Raw genomic sequence first — 22,083 nt, forward strand, 5'->3', positions numbered from 1 at the left:
GCCCAGGCCCAGAGTTCAATCCCCAGGACCGGCCCCCAAAAAAGAAAAAAAAAAGTAGAGGAGGATGATCACTGCTGAGCCATCGTGGTGACCGCAGACCCTGCAGTGGAGAGCGAGGCCAGAGCATCTTCAGTTTCACTTTTTACTGTATTCAAATCCTTTAATATTCAAGTGAAAATTAGTCATCTCAGTGTTACCTCTCACAATTTCATCTTCTACAGCATTAGCTTCTTTCAGCGCTGGCTTGTTATTTGCATCTTTTCATCTTGCTTTTTGTCAACCTCTTCTCTCGCTCATTCATTCGCCAGCTTTGCCTTCTCCTGCTTCACAGTGGGCTCCCCTTGGTTCTTCTTTCTCTATGGTGAAGGCAGAACCTTGGCTTCCTGTGTTCCTCTTGCTCTGGGGATTCCTGGCTCATTCGTTCTTGGAGCAAGTTCTTTTTCTTTCTTGGAGAAGACTTGGCCCGGTGACTACAAAATATATATATATATAGTCTCCAGTTCTCTCTCCTTTTTCTTTAGTTTGTGGTACAGCCATTGTAGTTCCTTTTGTAGAACTTGGTTTTTACTGTGACCCTCATAGGCCCTTTTCCTGTCCTCAGCAAGAGCTGATGTTGAAAACTGTTAGAACTCAGCTCAAAGTTTTTTGAAAGTTTCTTAATTCTTCTCTTGGTGTCATCTATTTTGAACTTAGCTGCTTCTTCACCAAACCATCTCATTTAGGCAGGAGTCTGGCTTTGGGGATCATTTTCAGTTCTTGTGAGGAAAATTTTGTCCTAAATAGTTCATCTAAAATAGTTCATCCTAAATAGTTGGATTCTGTTCTCTATGGCTGCCTTTTCTCTTGAGATTTTGTTGTCTTCTTTGAGTACTATAATCTCATCTTTATGACAAAGGATAAGTCGAGCACTTTCATTTTCATCTTCAAACTTATTCAGAGCTTTCTCCTGTTTGTACTGAAGCTTTTTCACAGCCTTATTTTCTTTTAGCAGCTCAGCTGACTTGACCTGGAGTTTGCATACTTCATTCTGCAAGTCATTGATTTGTGGCTGTCTTTGAGAAAGCATTTTGTAAAAAGATGAGGATTTTTCCATAGTGGCTCTCTATTGAGATGCTGGGAGCAAAATTCCATTCGGCTGCCCTTTTTGTTTGGTGTACAGCCTCAGGGCTTTGTTTCTGGCTGACCCACTTGGTTATCTCATACTTTTTTTTTTTTTTTTTTTTTTGGTCGGTCACGGGGCTTGTACTCTGGGCCTGGGCGCTGTCCCTCAGCTCTTCAGCTCAAGGCGAGCGCTCTACCACTTGAGCTACAGCACCACTTCCAGTTTTCTGGTGGTTTATTGGAGATAGGAGTCTCACGGTCTTTCTTGCCCGGGCTGGCTTTGAACCGCGATCCTCAGATCTCAGCCTCCTGAGTAGCTAGGATTACAGGCGTGAGCCACCAGTGCCCGGCTCTCATACTTGTTTTTTAGCAGTTGTTTCCTTAGAATCTATATGTGAAGGACTGACTGGGGGGCTGGGAAGGTGACTCAGTGGTAGAGTGCTTGCCTTGTGTGCATAAGGCCCTGGGTTCGATTCCTTAGCACCACATAAACAGAAAATGCCAGACGTGGTGCTGTAGCTCAGATGGTAGAGCGCTAGCCTTGAGCTGAAGAGCTGAGGGACAGTGCCTAGGCCCAGAGTATACGCCCCATGACTGACCAAAAAAACAAAACAAAGGACTGACTGGAGAATACTGCCCAGAAGACTGTGATGTAGTGTCAAAGTCAGATGAATAGCCAGAGTGATGGTGTTCGCCACTTTGTATATCTTGGTCGGTTTTTGAACATTCTGCTCTTTGCTCTATTGTTCGGAAAAGTGGTCTGGAACTGCTGCCCCCGCAGTGCAGGATGGAGAGGGATGGCCCAAAGGGCCCAGAGGATCTTGAATATGAGACCAGTGTGCACAACACAGAGAAACCCTGTTGCCAAAAAGAGAAGGATCATAGCAGATTTGCTACCTAAGTACAGCTATTATTTGCGTTCTGTAGTCTTTTTCTTTCAGCCTATTGTAGGGCATATTTTGATTGGTTGGTTTGACTTGGTTGAGATCACACAGTGTACATGATTTTTTAATCTTTTAACTTTGTAACAATTTTCCCATGTTATAAGCTTTTCATAAATACAAATGGTTTTCTTTTATAATTAGTCGTGAGTTATTTCTGGGCAAATTATTCTAGGTGCAACACTCATCAAAGTAAAGTGAGTGAAACACTGTCCAGTTTCCCCATTAACTTTTCAGAGTCTAACTTCAGTCCTCCTTTTCAACATTGATAGCATGAATTGGCTATTAGAAACCATTTTAAACCAGGCACCAGTGACTCATATCTGCAATTCTCTCTACTCAGGAGGTTGAGGTCTAGGATCTTGTTTCAAAGCCAGACCAGGCAGGAAAGTCCAGGAGACTCTTATCTCCAGTGAGCCGTGGTTCTAGTGGTAGAACATTCACTAGCTTTGAGCAAAAAAGATCAGCAACAGTGCCTAAGCCGTCTGTTCAAATCCCAAAACCAGTATGTGGACGCGCGCGCGCGCGCGCGCGCGCACGCACACACACACACACACACATACATACATGCACGCACACGCAAAATACTACTGAGGGAGGATTGTGAGTGCAAAGCTAGCCGGGGTTACATAGTGTCTCAGACTCTTACCAAAAAAAAAAATGCAACAGGAAAAACCTGTTTTTGTATTTAAACAAGAGTTTCAATTTATCTTGTCAAAAATCTGTGGTTTAAATTGTTTTTGTGTTGGACAAGGGAGGTTGAAAACCTAGGGCAGGAATTGTATGCCTTTCATTTGGAATCCTGTGAATGTATTATGTGAATTGTTCTTAAGAGACTTGTTTTCCTGTTTTGAGGTGTTTTTTTTTTTAATTTTAGAGCTTTTCTTTAATACATTAAATGGTGCTAAGTAAAAGGAACAAGGTGTTCTGTGTTGTTTTATCCTGGTTCTTTCTTTTGGGAGTTTTGAAAACTGACAATGAATGATGAGCCTCCTTCTAAGTCTCTATTTCTAGCCCCAGATTTTGTTGTGTTTTCTTTTTAAAATTTAGCATCGTGTTACTTTTATTATACAAATGAAATGTCATGACTGGCCACTGATGGCTCCTGCCTGTAATCCTAGCTACTCAGGAGGCTGAGATCTGAGGATTGCAGTTCAAAGCCAGCCAGGCAGGAAAGTCTGGGAGACTCATCTCCAATTCACCACCAGAAAAACGGAAGTGGCGCTGTGGCTCAAGTGGTAGAGTGCTCACCTTGAGCTGAAGAGCTCAGGGACAGCACCCAGACCCAGTGTTCAAACCCCACGACTGACCAAAAAAAATGAAATGTCGCCATAAGAAAATGTAAGCACTACAGGACGGTGCTAAGGGAGTGGTCAGTACTGGGTCTGGGCAGTTATGTGAGGAAGGTAGAAGAAATGGTAGAGTGCTGCTCAGAAGTAGCTAGAGCGCATGCCCAGGTGTGGGCAGCTCCCGCGCTGCACCCACCTCATACCCACCCCAGCGCCACACAAATGGGGGAGGAGGAAGCACGTACCAGCCCTTGGCCTTCTCACACACCAGCACCAGTAGGGAACTTTCCAGGTACTTTCAGACTGGCTACCTGCATCTTAGATACAGCCTTAGTGGTGCACACCTGTGACCCTGAAAGTAGGATTTTAGACCCCAGACCCAAACTCCAGGAGGTTTCATATTAGGACCAGGTGCTCACTCCTAGGTTCCAAACAAACACGGTGAAGGGCAGGAAAATGAGATTTCGTCTGGGGTAGACTTCAGTACATCGTCAGCCACCCTCAGCGATATAGACATTGGCCTGAGCTTTCACTAGCTCTGGGGAGCGAGGCAGTGTGTGATGAGGCAGGGTGAATGGACAGACCAGACAAATGTCCAAAGGGCCAGACTCGTTTCAAAGCAGACTGAAAAAGCAGGTAAGCCCCTTTGCTCCAGATGTTCCTTTTTCTTTCTCTTTTATTCTGTGTATGTGCGTGTGCGCGCATGTGTGCTGATCCTGGGGCTTGAACTCAGGGTCTGAGCTCTGTCCCTGAACTTTTTATTCAAGACTAGTGCTCTACCACTTGAGCCACAGCATCACTGCCCGCTTTTTCTGAGTAGTTCATTGGATGTAAGAATCTCACACAGACTATTCTGCTCCGGCTGGCTTTGAGCCAAAATCCTCAGATCCCAGTAGCTAGGGATTATAGGTGTGAGCCACCAGAGCCCAGTCCTTATTTCCTTTTTAATGTTAAATTATAAGACTAAAAGACCCGAGGGGGTCTCTGAATCTTTCTCTGGATGATAAAAATCTGGAACCTTCTTGCTTGTGAATGAAGAGGAAGGAATAGCAGCCTGACATGAAGAAGTCGCGGGGGTCAGCTGGGTTTTGTGGGCATCACTCACTGGTCCAAATCATTGTCTGACAATTAGGAGCTGTTAGAATGATCTGACTACTCGTGTTTACCCAGCTCAGGCAGTATAAGCTGTAGATAGGGCCAGCCCTGTGGAATCTTTAACCCACTTCCTGTGAAGGGAGCAAGAAATATTTCTCAAATATTTCTCTTCCATTTCCCTCTACATTAACCATGTTATACTAAAATAAATCCTTACTATTCAGGAGGCTGAGATCTGAGGATCACAATTTAAAGCCAGCTAGGGCAGGAAAAGTTAATGAGATATTTAGCCATCAAACAGTGGAGCTGTAGCTTAAGAGTGCCAGTCATGAGTGAAAAAAGCTCAGGGACAGGGGTCAGGTCCTGAGTTCAAGCCCCAGGACTGGCACAACAAAAATAAGGGAACTGCATAGAGGGACTCAAGTTGTAATCCTAGCTACTGGAGAGGTAGAGATACAGGATGCAGGTTGGAGACCAGCTCGGGCATTGAAGTTGCTCAAGTCCCATCTCAACCAATGGCTAGGCACAGTGGCAGGTCATTCCCAGGGGTATGGGGAAGCACAGTTAGGAAGATTGCGGGACCTGAGAATGTGGCTTAGTGGTAGAGTGTTTGCCTAGCATGCATGAAGCCCTGGGGTTGACTCCTAGGATTACAGGTGTGAGCCACAGGCACCTACCTTCTATTTCAAGTGAAGGTAAATGACAGCTTCCTTTCCAGCGCTGGGAGGTCTGCGAACCATATCTAGAGATTTCAGATACTGTGGGAAATAAAAGATCGCTGAACTGTGGGTGGGAGGGGCTGTTTCCCCTTTTTGATGAACTGCTGTCCCTTCCTGTCCAGTTGCTGAAGGAGTTGCGCATATTTAGACGTCACTCAGCACTGGTTTTTCCACAGCTGTGATGCTGCATAAATCCTGCCATTTTAGTCTCCTGTTTTTGTCCTCCTGGGCCTTGAATGCACGTCCCACCTCGCCAGGAGGACAGGTGTGTCCTACCATGCCCAGCTTCCTGGCTGTGACCGGCAGCTTGCTAACTTTCTGCCGACTGGGAGTTGGGCCCGCCTGGGGCCCGCGTGTTCCGGGCGGCGGCACTACCGCGCACGGCCACTGGGGGGCGCCGGGGCCGCCGGGCCGGAGCAGGGAGTAGGGTCGGCCTGGGGCCCGTGTTCCGGGCGGCGGCACTACCGCGCGCGGCCACTGGGAGGCGCCGGGGCCGCCGGGCCGGAGCAGGGAGTAGGGTCGGCCTGGGGCCCGTGTTCCGGGCGGCCGCTGGGAGGCGCTGGGATCGCCAGGCCGGAGTCGGAGTTGGTCGGCCTGGGGCCCGCTTGTTTGGGGCGGCGGCGCTGCCGCGCGCGGCCGCTGGGGGGCGCCGGGGGCCGCCGGGCCGCAGCGCCCGCCCCTCGGTGGCGAAGCCCGAGCGGCCGCGGGCGGGCTCAGTCGCCGCGGCCCCGCCATGGCCTGCTACATCTACCAGCTGCCCTCCTGGGTGCTGGACGACCTGTGCCGCAGCATGGACACGCTGAGCGAGTGGGACTGGATGCGGTTCGGTGAGTGCGGGCCCGGGCCCCGGCCGGCCCGGCCCTGCGATCCCCGGGGTCCGGGCCCCGCCTGTCCAGAGTGGGACCGGCCCTGCGGGGGGCCCCCTCCCCGTCCCCGGCCCGCCGGCCACGCCAGGCCTTCCCTACCCCGGAACGGCGAAGGGCGGCGGGGCGGGATTCGAACCCGGCCCTGGGTTCCATCAGAACGCACGGCATTGTGGCCCGTGACGTTTTTCCTGTTTGTTTGGCCCCGTGGTTGTGTGAGGGCGCACGCCCACCTGCGCCCGGCCGCCAGGGCCTCCGCCCCCGGGGCCTCCGCTCCCGGGGCCTCCGCTCCCAGGGCCTCCGCCACCAGGGCCTCCGCCCCCGGGCCTCCGCCGCCAGGGCCTCCGCCCCCAGGGCCTCGGCTCCCGGGGCCTCCTCTCCCTGGGCCTCCGCTCCCCGGGCCTCCGCTCCCGGGGCCTCCGCCGCCAGGGCCTCCGCCCCCGGGGCCTCGGCTCCCTGGGCCTCCGCTCCCAGGGCCTCCGCTCCCGGGGCCAACGCTCCCAGGGCTGGTCCCAGTTTGTGAAGCGGAGCCCGTAATTGTGCTTCCTCCAAGCACCTTAGAGAGATTGTGTGTGTGTGTGTGTGTGTGTGTGTGTGTGTGTGTGTGTATGTGCGTATGTGCACACGTGTGTGTGCATGTGCCTGTGCACTGGCCCTGGGGCTGGCCCCTCAGCTCAGGGCCTGGGCACTGTCCCTGGGCTTTTCCACCCAAGGCCGGCCTACTACCACTTGAGCCACAGCTCCCATTTCTGGCTTTTTGGTGGTTAATTGGAGATGAGTCTCATGAACTTTCCTGCTCAGGCTGGCTTTGAACCACCAGCCTCAGATCTCAACCTCCTGAGTAGCTGGAAATACAGTAGGAACCACCCGTGCCCAGCTAATAATACTGAGTTTCATTCTCAGTACCATAAAATGAAAAGAACAAAGTAAACCAATGATCAAGTAAGACGTTTATACAAAAAAGTATAATATATACGTACAGTTTAAAAGTAAGCAAGAGAATGAAGTCTGGGCATGATGGCACAGTTCTGTACGTTTCCAGCACTTGGGCAGGCAGAGACTCAAGGATGGAGAGTAGTTCTAGGCCAGCCTGGGATAGGTACATAGTGAGACCCTATCTCAAAAGACAAAACAGAATAAAGATATAAAACTAATGTGTATGTGTTGCTAATACGGTCTGAACAAATAAATACATACCTTTATGGGTGTGTATATATGTATGCATATGCCTATGCGTGTATATATGCTTACGTGTGTATGTACATATATGTATATATACCTGTATGTGTGTATGTACATATGTATATATGTATGCATACAAAGGCTGGGAGATGTAGAGGACTTGACTAGCATGTGGAAGACCCTGGGTTCAATCCTCATCAAGTGGGTGGAACAGAATATCTACTCTAACCTAGTGGTTCTCCGTCAGGGTCTCAGGGAGCTATTTCTGACTGTTGCACCTTAGAGGAAGTGAACAGCAATATCTACCCATGCAGGACAGGCCCCCACCAAGGCCAGTACCTGGCTGATGGCATCAGCAGGGCTGAAGTTTTGATCCTTCCTCCCCCCCCCCTTTTTTTTTTTTTTTGTCAAACTTGAACTTGGTATCTAATGCTTTCACTGATCGGCAAGCTCTCTACCAACTGAGCCATACCTCCAACCCCTCCAAAGCCCTTTTAAAGCCAGTAAACCATAGGCCTTGTAATCTAGGCATGTGGGAAGCTGAGGTCGGGAGACTGCATTACTTGCAAGACTTCCTTTTCAGCCAATAGGTGAGCATGGTAGTTTTTGTCCATCATCCCAGGCTATTGGGAGGATTAAAGGTTCCAGACCAGCCTGGGCAGAAAGGCCCATGCGACTCCACTTCTATGGGATAACAGGGAGGGAGGGGGCCTTCTGTCATCACAGCTACGGGGGGAAGCCTCCCAGAGCCAGCTCGCTGTCTAGGCATGAGGCTCAGGCAAAAAGGAGACTCTATAGAAAAAATAAGGGCTGGGGCCCTGCGGAGCAGTACACGAGCATCGGCGCATACACACACGCGAAGTGCCTGCCCGTCTGTCTGCCCCACAGTTGCTTCTCTTTGATGGCACATTTTTACTTACAGGCATACACTTATTTCTTAAGGTCTCACTGGGTGGCTGTCCTCACACTCGGGATCTCCCTGCTTCAGCCTCCTGTGGTAGCCTCCTCATTCTCTCCATACCAGCCCAGTTGGAGTTGCAAACTCCTGAAGGAGGCCCTGCACACGGCCACCCTCATGAAGAGCACACACGCAGTGTTTTTTGTACAGTCATGGAGCAGTGTATGGTCTCTAGGCCCTTAATGCCACTCCCCCCGCCACGGTCCCCTGCCTCCCCCCACCCCAGGACATGGCTGTCAGTGGTCACACATTGTGAAAAACCCTCATTTAGCATTGTTCCAAGCACTGTGTACATGGCAGCTTGAACTCTGGGCCTGGGCGCCGTTCCTGAGCCCCTTTTGCAAAGCTAGTGCTCTACCACTTGAGCCATAGCCCCACTCCGTTTTTTTTTGTTTGTTTGTTTGTTTTCTGGGATTTTATTGGAGATAAGAGTCTCCTGGACTTTCCTGCCCGGGCTGGCTTTGAACCTCAATCCTCAGATCTCAGCCTCCTGAGGAGCTAGGATGACAGGCGTAAGCCACTGGCACCTGGCTTTTGTTTTGTTTCTGTTTGTTTTGTGCCGGTACTTGGGCTTGAACTCAGAGCCTTCTACTCTCACTGGACTTTTTCACTCACAGAAACTTTTTTACTTTGTCACTTGAGCCACAGCTCTGCTTCTGCCTATTTGCTTAACTGGAGATGAGTCTCATGGGCTTTTCTGCCCAGGCTTGCTTAGAACTGGCATCCTCAGATCTCAGCTTCCCAAAGTAGTTGGGATTACAGGTGGGAGCGTTTAGGAATCAGACATGGACATAGCAGACATTACATCACAACAGCACTGAGTTCTGGTGCAAGCCTTTAACTCGGGCCTTTTGAGGACAGTTAAGGTCCAAACTAACATATGCACGCTCACACGCGTGAGTGCACACGCGTGCGCGCGCGCGCACACACACACACACACACACACACACATACATGCTTTTGTATCTATAGCAAAATGTGGGGAACAGGAGACTCAGAGAACCAGCCGTTGTCTTGGGTGCTTCCGTTTTCCGAATGTTCCACTATGGCCAGTTATGACTGGTCTGTGTTGAGGAAGGAGCTGTGACTCCACAGGAGCCCCCGACACACTGAGCCCCCTAAAAAGTTTCTGTCTTGTCCTGACCTTGGCTCAAGGGGATGAGTTAATAGGTTAAGATGTCTGGCTGGACACGTATGGCTGACACCTGTAATCTTAGTAACTCTAAAGGCTGAGATCTGAGGATCACAGTTTAAGCCCAACCCAGGCAAGAAAGTCTGTGAGACTCTTTTTTGTGCCGGTCATGGGACCTGAACTCTGGGTCTGGGTGCTGTCCCTCAGCTCTTCAGCTCAAGGCTAGTGCTCTACCACTGGAGCCACAGCGCCAGTTCCGGCTTTTTTTGTTTATGTGGTGCTGAGGAATTGAACCCAGGGCCTCGTGCTTGCAAGGCATACACTCTACCACTGAGCCACCTTCCCAGCCCCTACGTGAGACTCTTATCTCCAATTAATCATCAGAAAAGCTGGAAGTAGATCCATGGCCTAAGTGGTAGAATACCAGTCTTGAGCAGAAAGGCTCAAGGACAGCACCCAGACCCTGAGTTCAAGCCCTGGGACTGGCAAAAAAAAAAAGAAAAAAAGGTGTATCTGTAATTCTAGACATAGTCCTATACCTGGGAAGTGAAGATCAAGAGTATCATAGTTCCAGCCGGGCGCTGGTGGCTCACGCCTGTAATCCTAGCTACTCAGGAGGCTGAGATCTGAAGATCGCGGTTCAAAGCCAGCCCGGGCAGGAGAGACCGTGAGACTCCTATCTCCAATAAACCACCAGAAAACCGGAAGTGGTGCTGTAGCTCAAGTGGTAGAGCGCTCGCCTTGAGCTGAAGAGCTGAGGGACAGCGCCCAGACCCAGAGTTCAAGCCCCACGACCGACAAAAAAAAAAAAAAAAAAAAGAGTCTCATAGTTCCAGACCAACCAGGGCAGAAAGCTAGCTAGACCTCCCTGCTCCCCCATCCCAACTGAACCAATAAGCCACATACAGTAGTGTGTGCCTGTAGAATCCCAGCTAGGCAGGAAGCATGGGTAAGAGGATCACCGTCTAGGGTAGCCTGGGCAAATGATGTGAAACTCTGTTCCCCCCTCCCAAAAAATAATAACTACAGCAAAAGAGGACTGGTAGCATGGCTCAAATGGTAGAGTACCTGTCTTGGCCCTGAGTTCAAGCCCCATTATCACCAAAAAAAAAAAAAAAGGAACTAAATTGTCGCACTGGGAGGCCCCTCCATTCACTTCCTGTTTCTCCTTGGAAGAAGGTGGCTGGGTGGCCACCAGCCTAGCCCTGCGCCGTCTCTGTCTCCAGGGTGAGGCCCTGAGCACCGCCCAGGTAGCTGGCAGAGGGGAGGGGCCTCCTCTCCCCTCAGTCCTCCGCTCCAGAGTGAAAACAACTCATGTCCCCTGTCCCACTGACATCACTTCCCACTGGCCAGGAGTCTGGCCTGGAGTTTCCAGTGACTAAAGCTGCAACTCTGGAACTTTCCATTTCCCACAGGGCACTTGTGGAGCCTGTGACAGCTCTTCCTCATCCCTCTGATCCATCCATCAGACGGTGTCCCTCCCGCCCGGCCTCCCTCCCTCCCTCCCTCCCTCCCTCCCTCCCGCCCACCCGCCCGCCCTGGCCTGGCCTGCAGCTCCCTGGGGCTCTCAGAAGAGTGCCCCCCTTCCCATCGCCTCCCCGCCTCATCTTACATTTCCTGACAGAAAGGCTCCTAGGGTGTTGTTTGACTCCCACAGAATCTTCAGAGCTGTCCAGGCCCTGGAGCATGACTTTGCTGAGTGAATGAATGAACGGATGAATGAATGACTTGATGTTCACATGGATCCCATCATGATTTCCAAAATCCTGGAACCCAAGCTTTATCTTTTTTTTTTGTCAGTCGTGGGGCTTGAACTCAGGGCCTGGGCACTGTCCTTCAGCTCTTCAGCTCAAGGCTAGTGCTCTGTCAGCGCCCGGCTAGCTTTATCATTTTAAAAAAATCATTTATTTTGCCGGGTGCCTGTGGCTCATGCCTGTCATCCTAGCTCCTCAGGAGGCTGAGATCTGAGGATCCCGGTTCAAAGCCAGCCGGGGCAGGAAAGTCCATGAGACTCTCATCTCCAATGAACCACCAGAAAACCAGAAGCTGAGCTGTGGCTCAAGTGGTAGAGCGTTTGCCTTGAGCTGAAGAGCTGAGGGACAGTGCCCAGGCCCAGAGTTCAAGCCCCATGACTGAAAAAACAAAAAAGTATTTATTTTGGGGTTTTGGGGTGTGGCCCCAGTAGTGGAGTGTCTGAGTAGGAAGTGTGAAGCCCTTATTCAAGCCCCTGTACAGAGCAAACTAAACACTTAAGAAGGTCTTTGACCTGTTGATCTATTAGAAAAACCTTTACTTTGGCAAGTAGGGGCCATCCCAGGCAAGAAGGTAAAGAGCCTGCTTTTTGTTGTTGATTCTGGGTTTTTGCTGGTTTTATGCTGGTCCTAGGGCTTGAACACAGGGCTTGGGTGCTGTCACTTAGCTTGTGTGCTCAAGACTAGCACTCATGGTCACTTCCAGCTGTTTATGGCTAACTGGAGATAAGAGTCTTGTTTTCCTGTCTGGGCTGGCTTTGAACCACAGTCCTTCGATCTCAGCCTCCTGAGTGATTAGGATGACAGGCGTGAGCCAGGGGTTGGGGGGTGGGGGTGTAGTTCCCTGCCGACTTTGTTCAGTACTTCAGAGAGGGGCGGGACTTCCCTGGAGCCTTGTCTCAGCCCTGTGAGGGTGGCAGGGCACCACGGGCCTGGCTCCTTCACCAGCGGTTCCATCAGTTCCAATCTGAGTTTCCCAACCTGGTTGGGAAGCCAGACTCCCAAGGGAAAGGGCAGGGGTTTATCCTCGCAGCCTTGCCTGGGCGGGCTGAGCCCTGGCTGTGACACCTGCTTGTCTAGTGCCCTCCTGCCTCGCTCAGCGCCAGGCCGCGCCTCTGCCCCGGGGATGCCTCTGCCCCAGGGCCCCGTCTGCCTTCTTCCGCTCTGGAGCAGCCACCCCCATGTTGGTACCCAGCTCCCAGCCTGGTCCCCGTGGCTGTGCCCTCGGGCTGCGGGGAGGGCTGGGTGGGCCAGCGTGGGATCCTGTCCTGGAGCTGCTGCCCACCCGTGCTAAGCGGATCCTCTCCATCCCACAGCCTCCTTGGTGGTCACGGATGTGACCCAGTTGCGCCAGCTGCGGTCCCTGGAGCGCGTGCAGGGCACCAGCATCACCCGGGAGCTGCTGTGGTGGTGGGGCATGCGGCAGGCCACGGTGCAGCAGCTGCTGGACCTGCTGTGCCATCTGCAGCTCTACCGCGCCGCCAGCATCGTCCTGCAAGGTGAGCGTCCTGGGCCTGGTACGGTGGTGCCAGCCTCTTGCCGCGCAAGGGTGGGCGAGCTAGGCAGGGCCTGGCCTCGAAGCCTTCTCCAGGCTTATTGTTTGTGAATTCGTTTCTAGTGGGGGTCCTGGGGCTAGAACTCAGGGCCTGGGCGCTTGTCCCTGAGTTTTTTTCACTCAAGGTTGGCATTCTACCACTTGAGCCACAGCTGTACTTCTGGCTTGGCAATTAATTGGAGACCAGAGTCTCACAAACTTTCTTGCCCCGGCTGGCTTTGAACTACGGCCCTGAGATCTCAGCCTCTTGAGTAGCTGGGATTACAGGCAAGAAGCCACTTGTACCCCCAGCTTTTTAAGTCTTTTAATTGACAAAAAGGTAGGGGAGCCAGGTGCCAGAGGCTCCTTACTACTCAGGAAACTGGACCTGGGGAATCATGGTTCAAGCCCAGCCCAGGCAGAAAGGTCCATTTGTGATTGAACACAAAATTCCAGGCTGAAGCCAGGAGCCAGTAGCTCACACCTGCAATCCTAGCTACTTGGGAGACTGACATCTGAGGACTGAGGTTTGAGGCCAGCTGTGGCAGGAAAATCCAGGAGCCCAAAAAGCCAGAAGTGGAGCTGTGGCTCAGGGGCAGAGTGCCATCCTTGAGTGAAAAAGGTATGCACGAGTATGAGGCCCTGGGCTCAAGCCCTAATACTAGAAAAAGAACGAAAGAAAGAAGGAAAGGCAGGCAGGCAGAAGAGAGGGAGAGTGAAAGAAAGAGAAAAAGGAAGAAGGGAGGGAAGGAAGGAAAAAACCAGAAACACTTGAGGATTTGGAAGGCTTCTGTCCTGACAGAGACCATAGTCTTGTGAGAAGATGGTTAATGGGGAAAGAAGTAAATAATTCTGAAATTAAATGGGCCAAGAGGATGGCCAACCAGAAAAAGGAGGGCAGAGAGATCAGGAAAGGCCAGTCATGAGAGGAAGGCAGGGGAGTGGAGAGAAGGCAGATCTGGGTGAAGATCTGGGTCAGCAGCCTGGCAGGGAGGGGAGGAGGCGGGGTGGGGGTGGGGGGTAGGGGGGTGGGGGGAGGTTTGGACCACAAAGCCTGAAAGCAGAGAAGTGCAGGGATTGCACCACGCGCCCCCCCCCCCCCCCCCCCCCCCGCCACTGCCGTCACAACCCACTGACGACTAATCTGGGGAAGTCTTCATTAACCATTTGAGGGTAGCAAACACCACAGCACTTGACACTTTGAAAGTGTGGGGCCTCGGCAGACCCTGGAGCCCTTCTGGGCCCCAGGAAGCCTGGGCCAAGACCAGCACCAGGTGACTCAAAGCCCTCCTGAGTTCTTTCGCAGGGGCTGAGCTGAGGGGCAGTTCAGTCCAGGGAAATGCTAGGGGTGTCTTCCCCCTTGGCCTCTGACTGGAACTTTCCTTAGACCCCAGCATTCCTGTTATGCCTGTACCTTTCTCATTTCCCTTCCCCAATCCTATTTCTCTTCCCCTTGAGCTGGGTCCCTGCCGCTCTGGGGGCGTGGCTTATTGGGGGAGGGGGGAGGCGGGAGGGGAGGGGGGGAGGGGAGGCGGGGGAGCCTTTACCGGACTCTGTCCTGAGCTTTTCAGAAACCTTGGGAGTCCCTGTGAGCTCAGGGCGGGGAGCTCCCAGGGCCAAAGCTTGAGCTTTGTTTCTGGGGTCCAAAGGTCAAAGTCCTGGGGGAGGGGACTTGAGGCTAGTTAGGTGTTCTTTTTGTGTTTGTATCTGTCAGATTATTAACTTGAAGAAGTTAATAAGCTTTCTCAAAGTTGGAGAAACTCCTTTTTTTCTTTTCTTTTACTGCTGGTGCTGGGCTTGATCTCAGGGCCTGCAGCTCTCCTGCCTTTGGCCCTGGGCGTTGGCAATCTGCCACTCGCGCCACGCCCCTGCTTTCTGCATTTTTTTTTTTGGCTGGTTAATTGGAAATAAAAGTCTCCTGGACTTTTCTGCCCAGACTGTCTTTGAGTTGGGATTCCCAGATCTTGCTGCCTGAGTAGCTGGGATTATAGACATGATCGCCAGCACCCAGTTTGGGGCTGGTCTCATGGCTGGTGGCTGCTGGGTCTGACCATGAGTCTTCGTTCTTTCCTGTTTTCTCTGCTTTAATTGCCAAGGCCATTGTTATTGAATCTGTCCAACTTGAGATGTAAGAATGACTTCAGTCAGTACTGAGGGCTATGGTGGAAGCCAGGGCCAGGCCTCCTCAGCCCTCCTGCTCCAGCAAGTCCACCGCCAGTCAGCCTGCCTTCGCTCTTCCATCACTTCCTTTCCTTTCCTTCCCTCCCTCCCTCCCTCCCTCCCTCCCTCCCTCCTTTCTTCCTTCCTTCCTTCCTTCCTTCCTTCCTTCCTTCCTTCCTTCCTTCCTTCCTTCCTTCCCTCACTACCTTCCTCCCTCCCTCCCTCCTTCCTTCCTTCCTAACTTTTCATGCCAGTCCTGGGGCTTAAACTCAGGACCTGGGTGTTGTCCTGAGATTTTGTTCAAGGCTAGCACTCTACCCTTGAGCCACAGTTCAGAAGAGTCTCATGGACTTTTTTGCCCCGGCTGGCTTCAAACTGTGATCCTCAGATCCCAGCCTTCTGAGTAGCTAGGATTACTGGGGTGAGCCACCAGTGCCTGGCTTCTGGAGGTTTCTTTTTCTGTGTGTATGTGTCCTTTGCTGCCCAAAAGCCCTTACAAACAGTCCACCACTGAGCTCCCTTTCCCCACCCATCTTCTTGTTAGTTTTGCTATTTTCATGCAGTCCTGATTGTGCAAGCCCAGCAGGTCAGACGTTGGGTTTGACAGCCCTGCCAAATTTCCTTCCTGCGCCTTCCCCCATTGACAGGGGACTTTGGGGACTTGGGGCTCCGGCCTAACAGAAAATGAACCCTCCTTTCCCCTAAGTGGCTGGGCTGTTGCAAGAGTCACCTGCTCTTTGAAAGTTCTGGCATTCCACCCGGGAAGGAAACAAATCCTGGGCTGGATTCAGACTCTGAGGCTGCTGGCTCTGTGTTGGGCATAGACCCTACCCAGAGGCCGGGGCCTCTGACTCCCACGTTTACTTAGAACCTGATATTACCAGCACCTGATACCACCTCACTGTGTGTGTGTGTGTGTGTGTGTGTGTCTGTGTGTCTGTGTCTGTGTGTCTGTGTGCCAGCACCACAGCTTGAACCCAGGACCTCCTGCTCTCACTTGGCTCTTTCTGCTCAAGGATGGCACTCAACCACCAGTGTCACCGCTTTACATCCAGCTTTTTTTCTGGCTCATTGGAGGTCAAGTCTCCTTCCCTAGATGGCTTTGAAGTAGGATCCCTAGATCTCAGCTTCTAAGTAGTTAGGATTACAGGTGTAAGCCACCAGTGCCTGACTTCTTCACAATTCTTGTTCCGCTATTTTCTGCTCACTTCTGGCCCAGGAGGCCCCACGTGGTCTGGCTCTTGCCCAGCTCTCTGCCCTCATCTCCACTACTATCTCCTTCCTTCCACTTAGCCGGGAGGGCCTTCATTTGAGGACCTTTGCACCTGTCATTGGACCTGGTCCTTCCCTACTTCCTGTGCAATCGTCTATGGCTGAGCCTCTTCATCTTCTGGGTCTGAGCAGCGCCTCCTCACAGAAAGATTTGGGGGCCCCCCTCCCTCAAACTTCTATGCAGTGCTGGGATTTGATTTAATTTTAGGCTGGCTTGTATGTGGTGCGTGTGCGGTGCGTGGCGCTGGTGGGCGCAGACCCTGACAAGCACTCTCCGTCACTCCTGGTCCCTGGGGTATGTTTTGTGTCACTAGCTTAGTGGCTTACGACTCATTCTGTCTGTTTTAGTAAAGGGTGGCATCACCAGGCCTACCACCACTGGGTGGGTACGCCACAAAGGCGCTTCTCAAAAAGACACCTGTGCCTGGGTTGGCCTCATCCTGTGTGTAGCTTGAGGTGGGAGTTGCGAATGGCATGTGTGCTTGCGTGCGTGTGTGTGTGTGCGCACGTATGCGCGCATATGCACATATGTATGCGTATGTATGCATTGGGCGAAGGATGCCCAGGAGAAACGTGGACCATCAGCTGTGTGAGTTGGCAGCTAGCACTAGGGTTCCTCAGCCCTAGCCAAGAATCACTTTGCTTTGTTCTAGAAGACTTCTAGCTGGGAGCAGTGTAAGGACTCACACAAACATCTAAGTCTTGCCTCACTGTTTCCTCGTGGGGGCGTGGGCGTGGAGTCTCCACGGTGCGCTCACAAGGAAAGAATTCGTCCTGGTCCTGCTAGCAGAGCCTGAGTCTGTGACTGGACTCCATGTCCCGGGCAGCCAGGGGAAGAGGCCCGGAGCCTCAGGGGTCAGCCAAGGCCTCTGCATGGCAAAGCTCTCCGGAAGCGGGGCGTCAGTAAACGCTCCGCATGGAGCTCAGCATGGAGGGTCTGCTTCCTCTGGTGGAAGTCAGAGCTGGCAGCCAGACCTCGCCCAGGCCCGCCCCGCCCCGCCCCGGCCCGCCCCGCCCAGGCCCGCCCCGCCCAGGCCTGCCACTTTGCCCCTGTGGCTACTTGCTATCCAGGCCCTTCCCCAAATTGCTGCCTACCTAGACCCAGTTTCCATAGCCGCTCTTAAAATGTTGAAAATAGGCTGGGTGTGATGGCATATGCCTGTAATCCCAGATATTAGGGAAGTGGACGCAAGAAGATGGTAGTGTAAGACCGACCAGTCCAGGCAACGGTGACTTGACACCTTGCCTCAGAAAGGAAATGAGGCCGAGCGCCAGTGGCTCATGACTGTCATCCTCCCTACCAAGGAGGCTGGGATGTGAGGACTGTGGTTTGAAGCCAGCCTGGGCAGGAAAGGCCATGACACTCCTTTCCCTACTAAACCACCCAATAGCCAGCTAGCCTGGAGCTAGCCTGGACAGAGCCCAGGCCCCGAGTTTAAGCCCTAGGAGCAGCGTGGGAGGCTCAGTGGTGGGTGCCTGGTCTGCTTCCACCACAGGGAGAATCTTCCAGAGCTCCCTGAGTTCTGTCCTCCACCCACCGCTGTGCTTGGGCCTCCTGGCTGCATAGCCAGCCCTGTTGTGCTGCGTCTCCTGAGAAGTCAGTGCAGGCCGCTGTGTGCGGGCGGGGGAGGGGATGGCCTGGCAGTGGCTCCTGCTACGGTGCCCGGGTCATGGCCTGGGCAGGCAGGAAGCCCGCCTGGCACAGCCTTTCTCCCATGCTGCTCTATTTTTATCTCTCCAGCAGCATCCTGTGGTGCAGTCAGCCTCCACAGCGGGCCCCACACCTGCAGGGAGCTGGAAAGGGCAGGGATTGAGAAGGGATTTTCTGTCGGAGGTAGGAAAAGTGCAGAGGCGAGGCCTGTCCTGTCTGTCCAGGACGAACATCAGCACGTGTGGAGACCATGATGCTCAGTGCTTGCACTTTTATCTGGGTGCCAGTCCTGGGGCTTGAACTGTGTGTGCCAGTCCTGGGATGGGGCTTGAACTGTGTGTGCCAGTCCTGGGCTTGAACTGTATGTGCCAGTCCTGGGCTTGAACTGTGTGTGCCAGTCCTGGGCTTGAACTGGATGTGCCAGTCCTGGGCACTCCTCCTGAGCTTTTTTGCTCAGGGCTAGCACTTTGCCACTTGAGTCATCATGCCACTTCTAGCTTAGTTTGAGAGGTCATTGAAGATTTAAAAAAATCTCAGGGCTGGGAATGTGGCTTAGTGGTAGAGCGCTTGCCTAGCATGCACAAAGCCCCTGGGTTCGATTCCTCAGTACCACATACACAGAAAAAGCCAGAAGTGGCGCTGTGGCTCAAGTGGTAAAATGCTAGCCTTGAGCAAAAGAAGCTCAGGGACAGCGTCCAGGGACTCATGCCTGTCTTTCTAGCTATTCAGGAGGCTGAGATCTGAGGATCTTGTTCAAAGCCAACCTGGCTTTGAAAGTACAGGAGCCTCTTCAATTAATCACCAAAATAAAACAGGAAGTGGAGCCGTGGCTCAAGTGGGAGGGCTCCAGTCGTGAGTGAAACAGCTAAGGGACAGCACATCAGTGTCTAGCCCCTAAGTTCCAACCCCAGTACTTGAACTGGGGAAAAAAATTGTGGGAGCTCATGTAGCTCCCTAGCAAGGGAAGGTTCTGAGTTCAAATCACATTCCTAATGTCCCTCCCCTGTGAGCCCCCTACCTACAGTCTCAGTGTTATACAAGCTGGGTCAGGGCTGAAATCAGAACCTCGATCTTTCTCATCTCTGCCTGGCATGCTAGGCTTAAAAGAGAGAGTGTGAGCCACAACGCCTCCGTTTACTTATTTGTTCCTTTTGGTGGTTGGGGGAATGAAACCAGGGCCGTGGCCGCCCCCACAGAAGTGCTCTACCATTGGAGCCCTGGATTGTTTACCTTGAAAAGCCTCATCTCAACCCAAAATACCCCGAAAGGGGGTTTTCTCAGGAAATGACCTTGGGCTGTCAGCTGACAGCTGTGGCTTGGTAGCCCTGAATGACTAGGTGCTTTCAGTGTGTGTGTGGGGGGGGGTGGAGGGAGGGTGTTAATCATCTCACACTCCAGGGCTGTGGCCCTGCCCATTGGTGAATCTCAGTGCCTGGGGCGTGACACCGTGGGAAGAAGACAGAAGGATGAAAAGTCAGTAGATAAAAGCTCCGTTGGCCCTCACAGGGGTGGCTGGTACAGCCTGCAACCTCCATGTTCCTGTGGACAAAGACGGGTGTGTGCTGCAGGGAAACAGCCAGGGTGTGTGCTGGAACTGTCGTGATGGGAGCCAGGGGTGTGTGGCGCCACACGAAGGCCGTCCCTGCGGTGCAGATGGACAGGCCTGGCCAAGACCAGGATTAGAACCCAGGCCCTGACTTCCCCGCTCTCCGGTTCCGGGGCTGGTTTACCTCAGGAAACAATAACTGCCTCTTTGTGCCTTGTCTTCAGGGAATCCGGTTTTGGAGAGCATCCCGGCACTGCCCGGCTTCCCCGGGGCTGTGCAGCTGGGGCCGGGGGCGGATCCCGCCAGGAGCGGCCAGGGCGAGCCGCGGAAGGGGCAGCCAGCCAGGCCCGACTCCTTTCTGCACCCAGGTAGACTTCATGTCATTCATTTTGTTTTCTTACTTAAAGCAACCTTATTTAAGGAAATGATTTTTTCTCGCTAGTCCTGGGGCTCGAACTCAGGGCCTGGGCGCTGTCCCTGAGCTTCTTTTGCTCAAGGCTAGCACTCTACCACTTGAGCCACAGCACCGCTTCCAGCTTTTTCTGTGCCTGTGGTACTGAGGAATCGAACCCAGGGCTTCATGCACGCGAGGCAAGCGCTCCACCATTGAGCCCCCTTCCCAGCCATGAAGATGTGTTTTATAAGGATATCCCACCCAATGTATAAGACCCAAACTTAGGAAAAGCAATGAAGGATGGTTTAAAAAAAAAAAAAGAACACCACATGAGGCCCTGGGTTCGATTCCTCGGCACCACATAAGCCGACAAGGCTGGAGGTGGCGCTGTGGCTCCGGTGGGCCAGCGCCCAGGCCAGAGCTCAGGCCCACGGCCGACACCACCACCACCAAAATCAGCGACAGGAAAGTGAGGGTCAGACGCCAGCGCAAGGGCGCCGCGCGGGGGGGAGACGCGGAGCGCGCGCACGGGACACGCGTTCTCCGGAGTAGCCGGGCCCACAGGCCCTCAGCGTCCGCCGCGGTTCTCCCTCGGATCAGCCTCCAAGGACGCTGTTTGGCATGGCAGCCGCTGTGGAAGTTTCTGGAAGGCAGTCCCTCGCTGCTGTCTGGGCTGTGGGCGGGGCGGGGCGGGGCGGGGCGGGGCGCGGGCTGCGGGCCCCCTGGGGCTCCCCCTGGGGCTCCCCTCCGTCCTGCTGACCCCTGCTCCTCCTTCCAGCGTGCGCCCCAGCCGAGGCCCCCCAGCCGGAGCCCACGCCCGGCTCCCCGAAGGCCGGCCTCCCTGCCTCCCCGGATCTGAAGGTAACCGGCCTCCCTGCCTCCCCGGATCTGAAGGTAACGGCCCTCCACGGCCCTCCTCACATGCGGCTTCCTCATCGCCTGAGGGCCTCCTCCCGTTAGCCTGCAGCCTGCTGGGCCGCGCTCCGCCCCCGGGCCGCACGCACGCACGCACGCCCTGTGAACCTGTCCTCCGCTCGGGGCCTCGAGCTCGCCCTCCGCTTTTTCTGCTCGTGGCTGGTGCTCTACTACTTGAGCCACACCTCCAATAAAGCTTTGTTAGTGTATGTGAGCTGGTACTGGGGCTTGAACTCAGGGCCTGAGTGCTGCCCGTTAGCTTTTTTTTTTTTTTTGCTCAGGGCTGGACCTGTCTCACTTGAGGCGCGGCTCCGCTTCTGGCTTTTTGTGGGTTAGTTGGGGATAAGTATCTCTTGGACTTATCTGCCCAGCTGGCTTTGAACTGTGATCCTTGGTGATCCTTAGCTCTCAGCCTCCTTGAGCCACCGGTGCCCAGCTAGAATTTCTTTTTCTAGGCTCCTATTAGGCACCAAGCTCTAAAACCGAGTAGAGAATTGGTTTGTCTATATAAGTGTATGGCCTGCTCTCCAAACCCCAGTCCCTGCATGTACCCTAGGGCAGTTCATGGACCAGCCGTGTCCCCTCAGCTCCCACCCCCCTGGAATAAATGCCTGGCTGTGTCAATATTATCTGCCAGGATCCCATGCTTATCTTTATTTTTGCTGGTGAAGAAACGGAGGTTCAGAGAGGTTGAGTAACTCACCCAAGGTCACACAGCAAGTTCCAGATAGAGCTGGGATTAGAACTTGGGCCTCTGCGTGTCATCTTTATCACTCCTTGCAGGATCCCTTCCCCTCACACTCTCTCTCTCTCTCTCTCTCTCTCTCTCTCTCTTTTGGGTCTGGTCGTGGGGCCTGAACTCTGGGCCTGGGTGCTGGCCCTCAGCTCTTCAGCTCAAGGCTAGCGCTCTACCACTTGAGCCACAGCACCACTTCCGGCTTTTTTCTTTTTGCTTATGTGGTGTTGAGGAATCGAACCCAGGGCCTCATGCATGCAAGGCAAGCGCTCTACCACTGAGCCACCTTCCCAGCCCTCCCCTCCCCTCCCCTCTCCTGGCTGTGGTATTCAGGGTCTCCCAAGGCAGCTATAGGAAGCAAATTTCCATTAGTGAGCCCTGCCCCTTCTTCCTCTGCACCCCCAGTACGGCAGCACCTCCTTCCCGCAGCAGGAGGCACGTGTGAGCGTCCCTGATGGCGGCCTCTTCTGGAGCGAGGCCGACGTGGTCCAGGCAACCCGTAACTTTGACCAAAGCCACAGGATCTGCGAGGGGACATTCGCTGACATCTACAGAGGGCAGAGGCATGGCATGTCCTGGGTCTTCAAGAGGCTCAGAGAGGTGAGCCTGGTGGGGATTTACCCTGGGTGGAGGCTGCCCAGCAGAGGCTCGGCCTCACGTTCCTGCGTCTTTGTCCACAGACAGCCTGCTCGAGTCCAGGGTCCGTGGAGAGATTCTTCCAGGCGGAGGTGCGGGTGTGCCTGAGGTAAGCACCCTTGGGGGAGCGAGCACTGCCGCCGCTCACACGGGGCCCTGGAAGGGGCTGCTAGGCGCCAGGCACTCTGTTATCGATTGCTTTAGTCTT

The 22,083-nt window shown here is 53.5% G+C and overlaps 1 protein-coding gene and 1 pseudogene across 4 annotated transcripts in view; one reads left to right on the forward strand and one right to left on the reverse strand.

The window, feature by feature from the left end:
• Positions 1-325: 325 nt before the first annotated feature.
• On the reverse strand, positions 326-5,880 carry LOC138822661 (lebercilin-like; annotated as a pseudogene).
• LOC138822697 (interleukin-1 receptor-associated kinase-like 2) overlaps positions 5,842-22,083 on the forward strand; it is a 33,259-nt gene continuing 17,017 nt past the window's right edge. Inside the window, exons 1-6 of one of the 4 annotated variants that reach the window (XM_070015543.1) lie at positions 5,842-5,972; positions 12,348-12,530; positions 19,419-19,562; positions 20,367-20,482; positions 21,669-21,839; positions 21,920-21,984. In XM_070015543.1, the coding sequence (XP_069871644.1) occupies positions 5,879-5,972; positions 12,348-12,530; positions 19,419-19,562; positions 20,367-20,482; positions 21,669-21,839; positions 21,920-21,984 (773 nt within the window). In that variant the 5' untranslated portion in view covers positions 5,842-5,878. Of the gene's footprint in view, positions 5,973-12,347; positions 12,531-19,418; positions 19,563-20,366; positions 20,483-21,644; positions 21,840-21,919; positions 21,985-22,083 lie in introns of all 4 variants that reach the window. The other 3 variants (XM_070015542.1, XM_070015544.1, XM_070015545.1) reach the window with 3 other exon arrangements.

The sequence above is a fragment of the Dipodomys merriami genome, unplaced genomic scaffold, assembly GCF_024711535.1.
Source record: "Dipodomys merriami isolate MVZ:Mamm:240054 unplaced genomic scaffold, mDipMer1.0.p SCAF_114, whole genome shotgun sequence".
NCBI classification, from domain to species: domain Eukaryota; kingdom Metazoa; phylum Chordata; class Mammalia; order Rodentia; family Heteromyidae; genus Dipodomys; species Dipodomys merriami.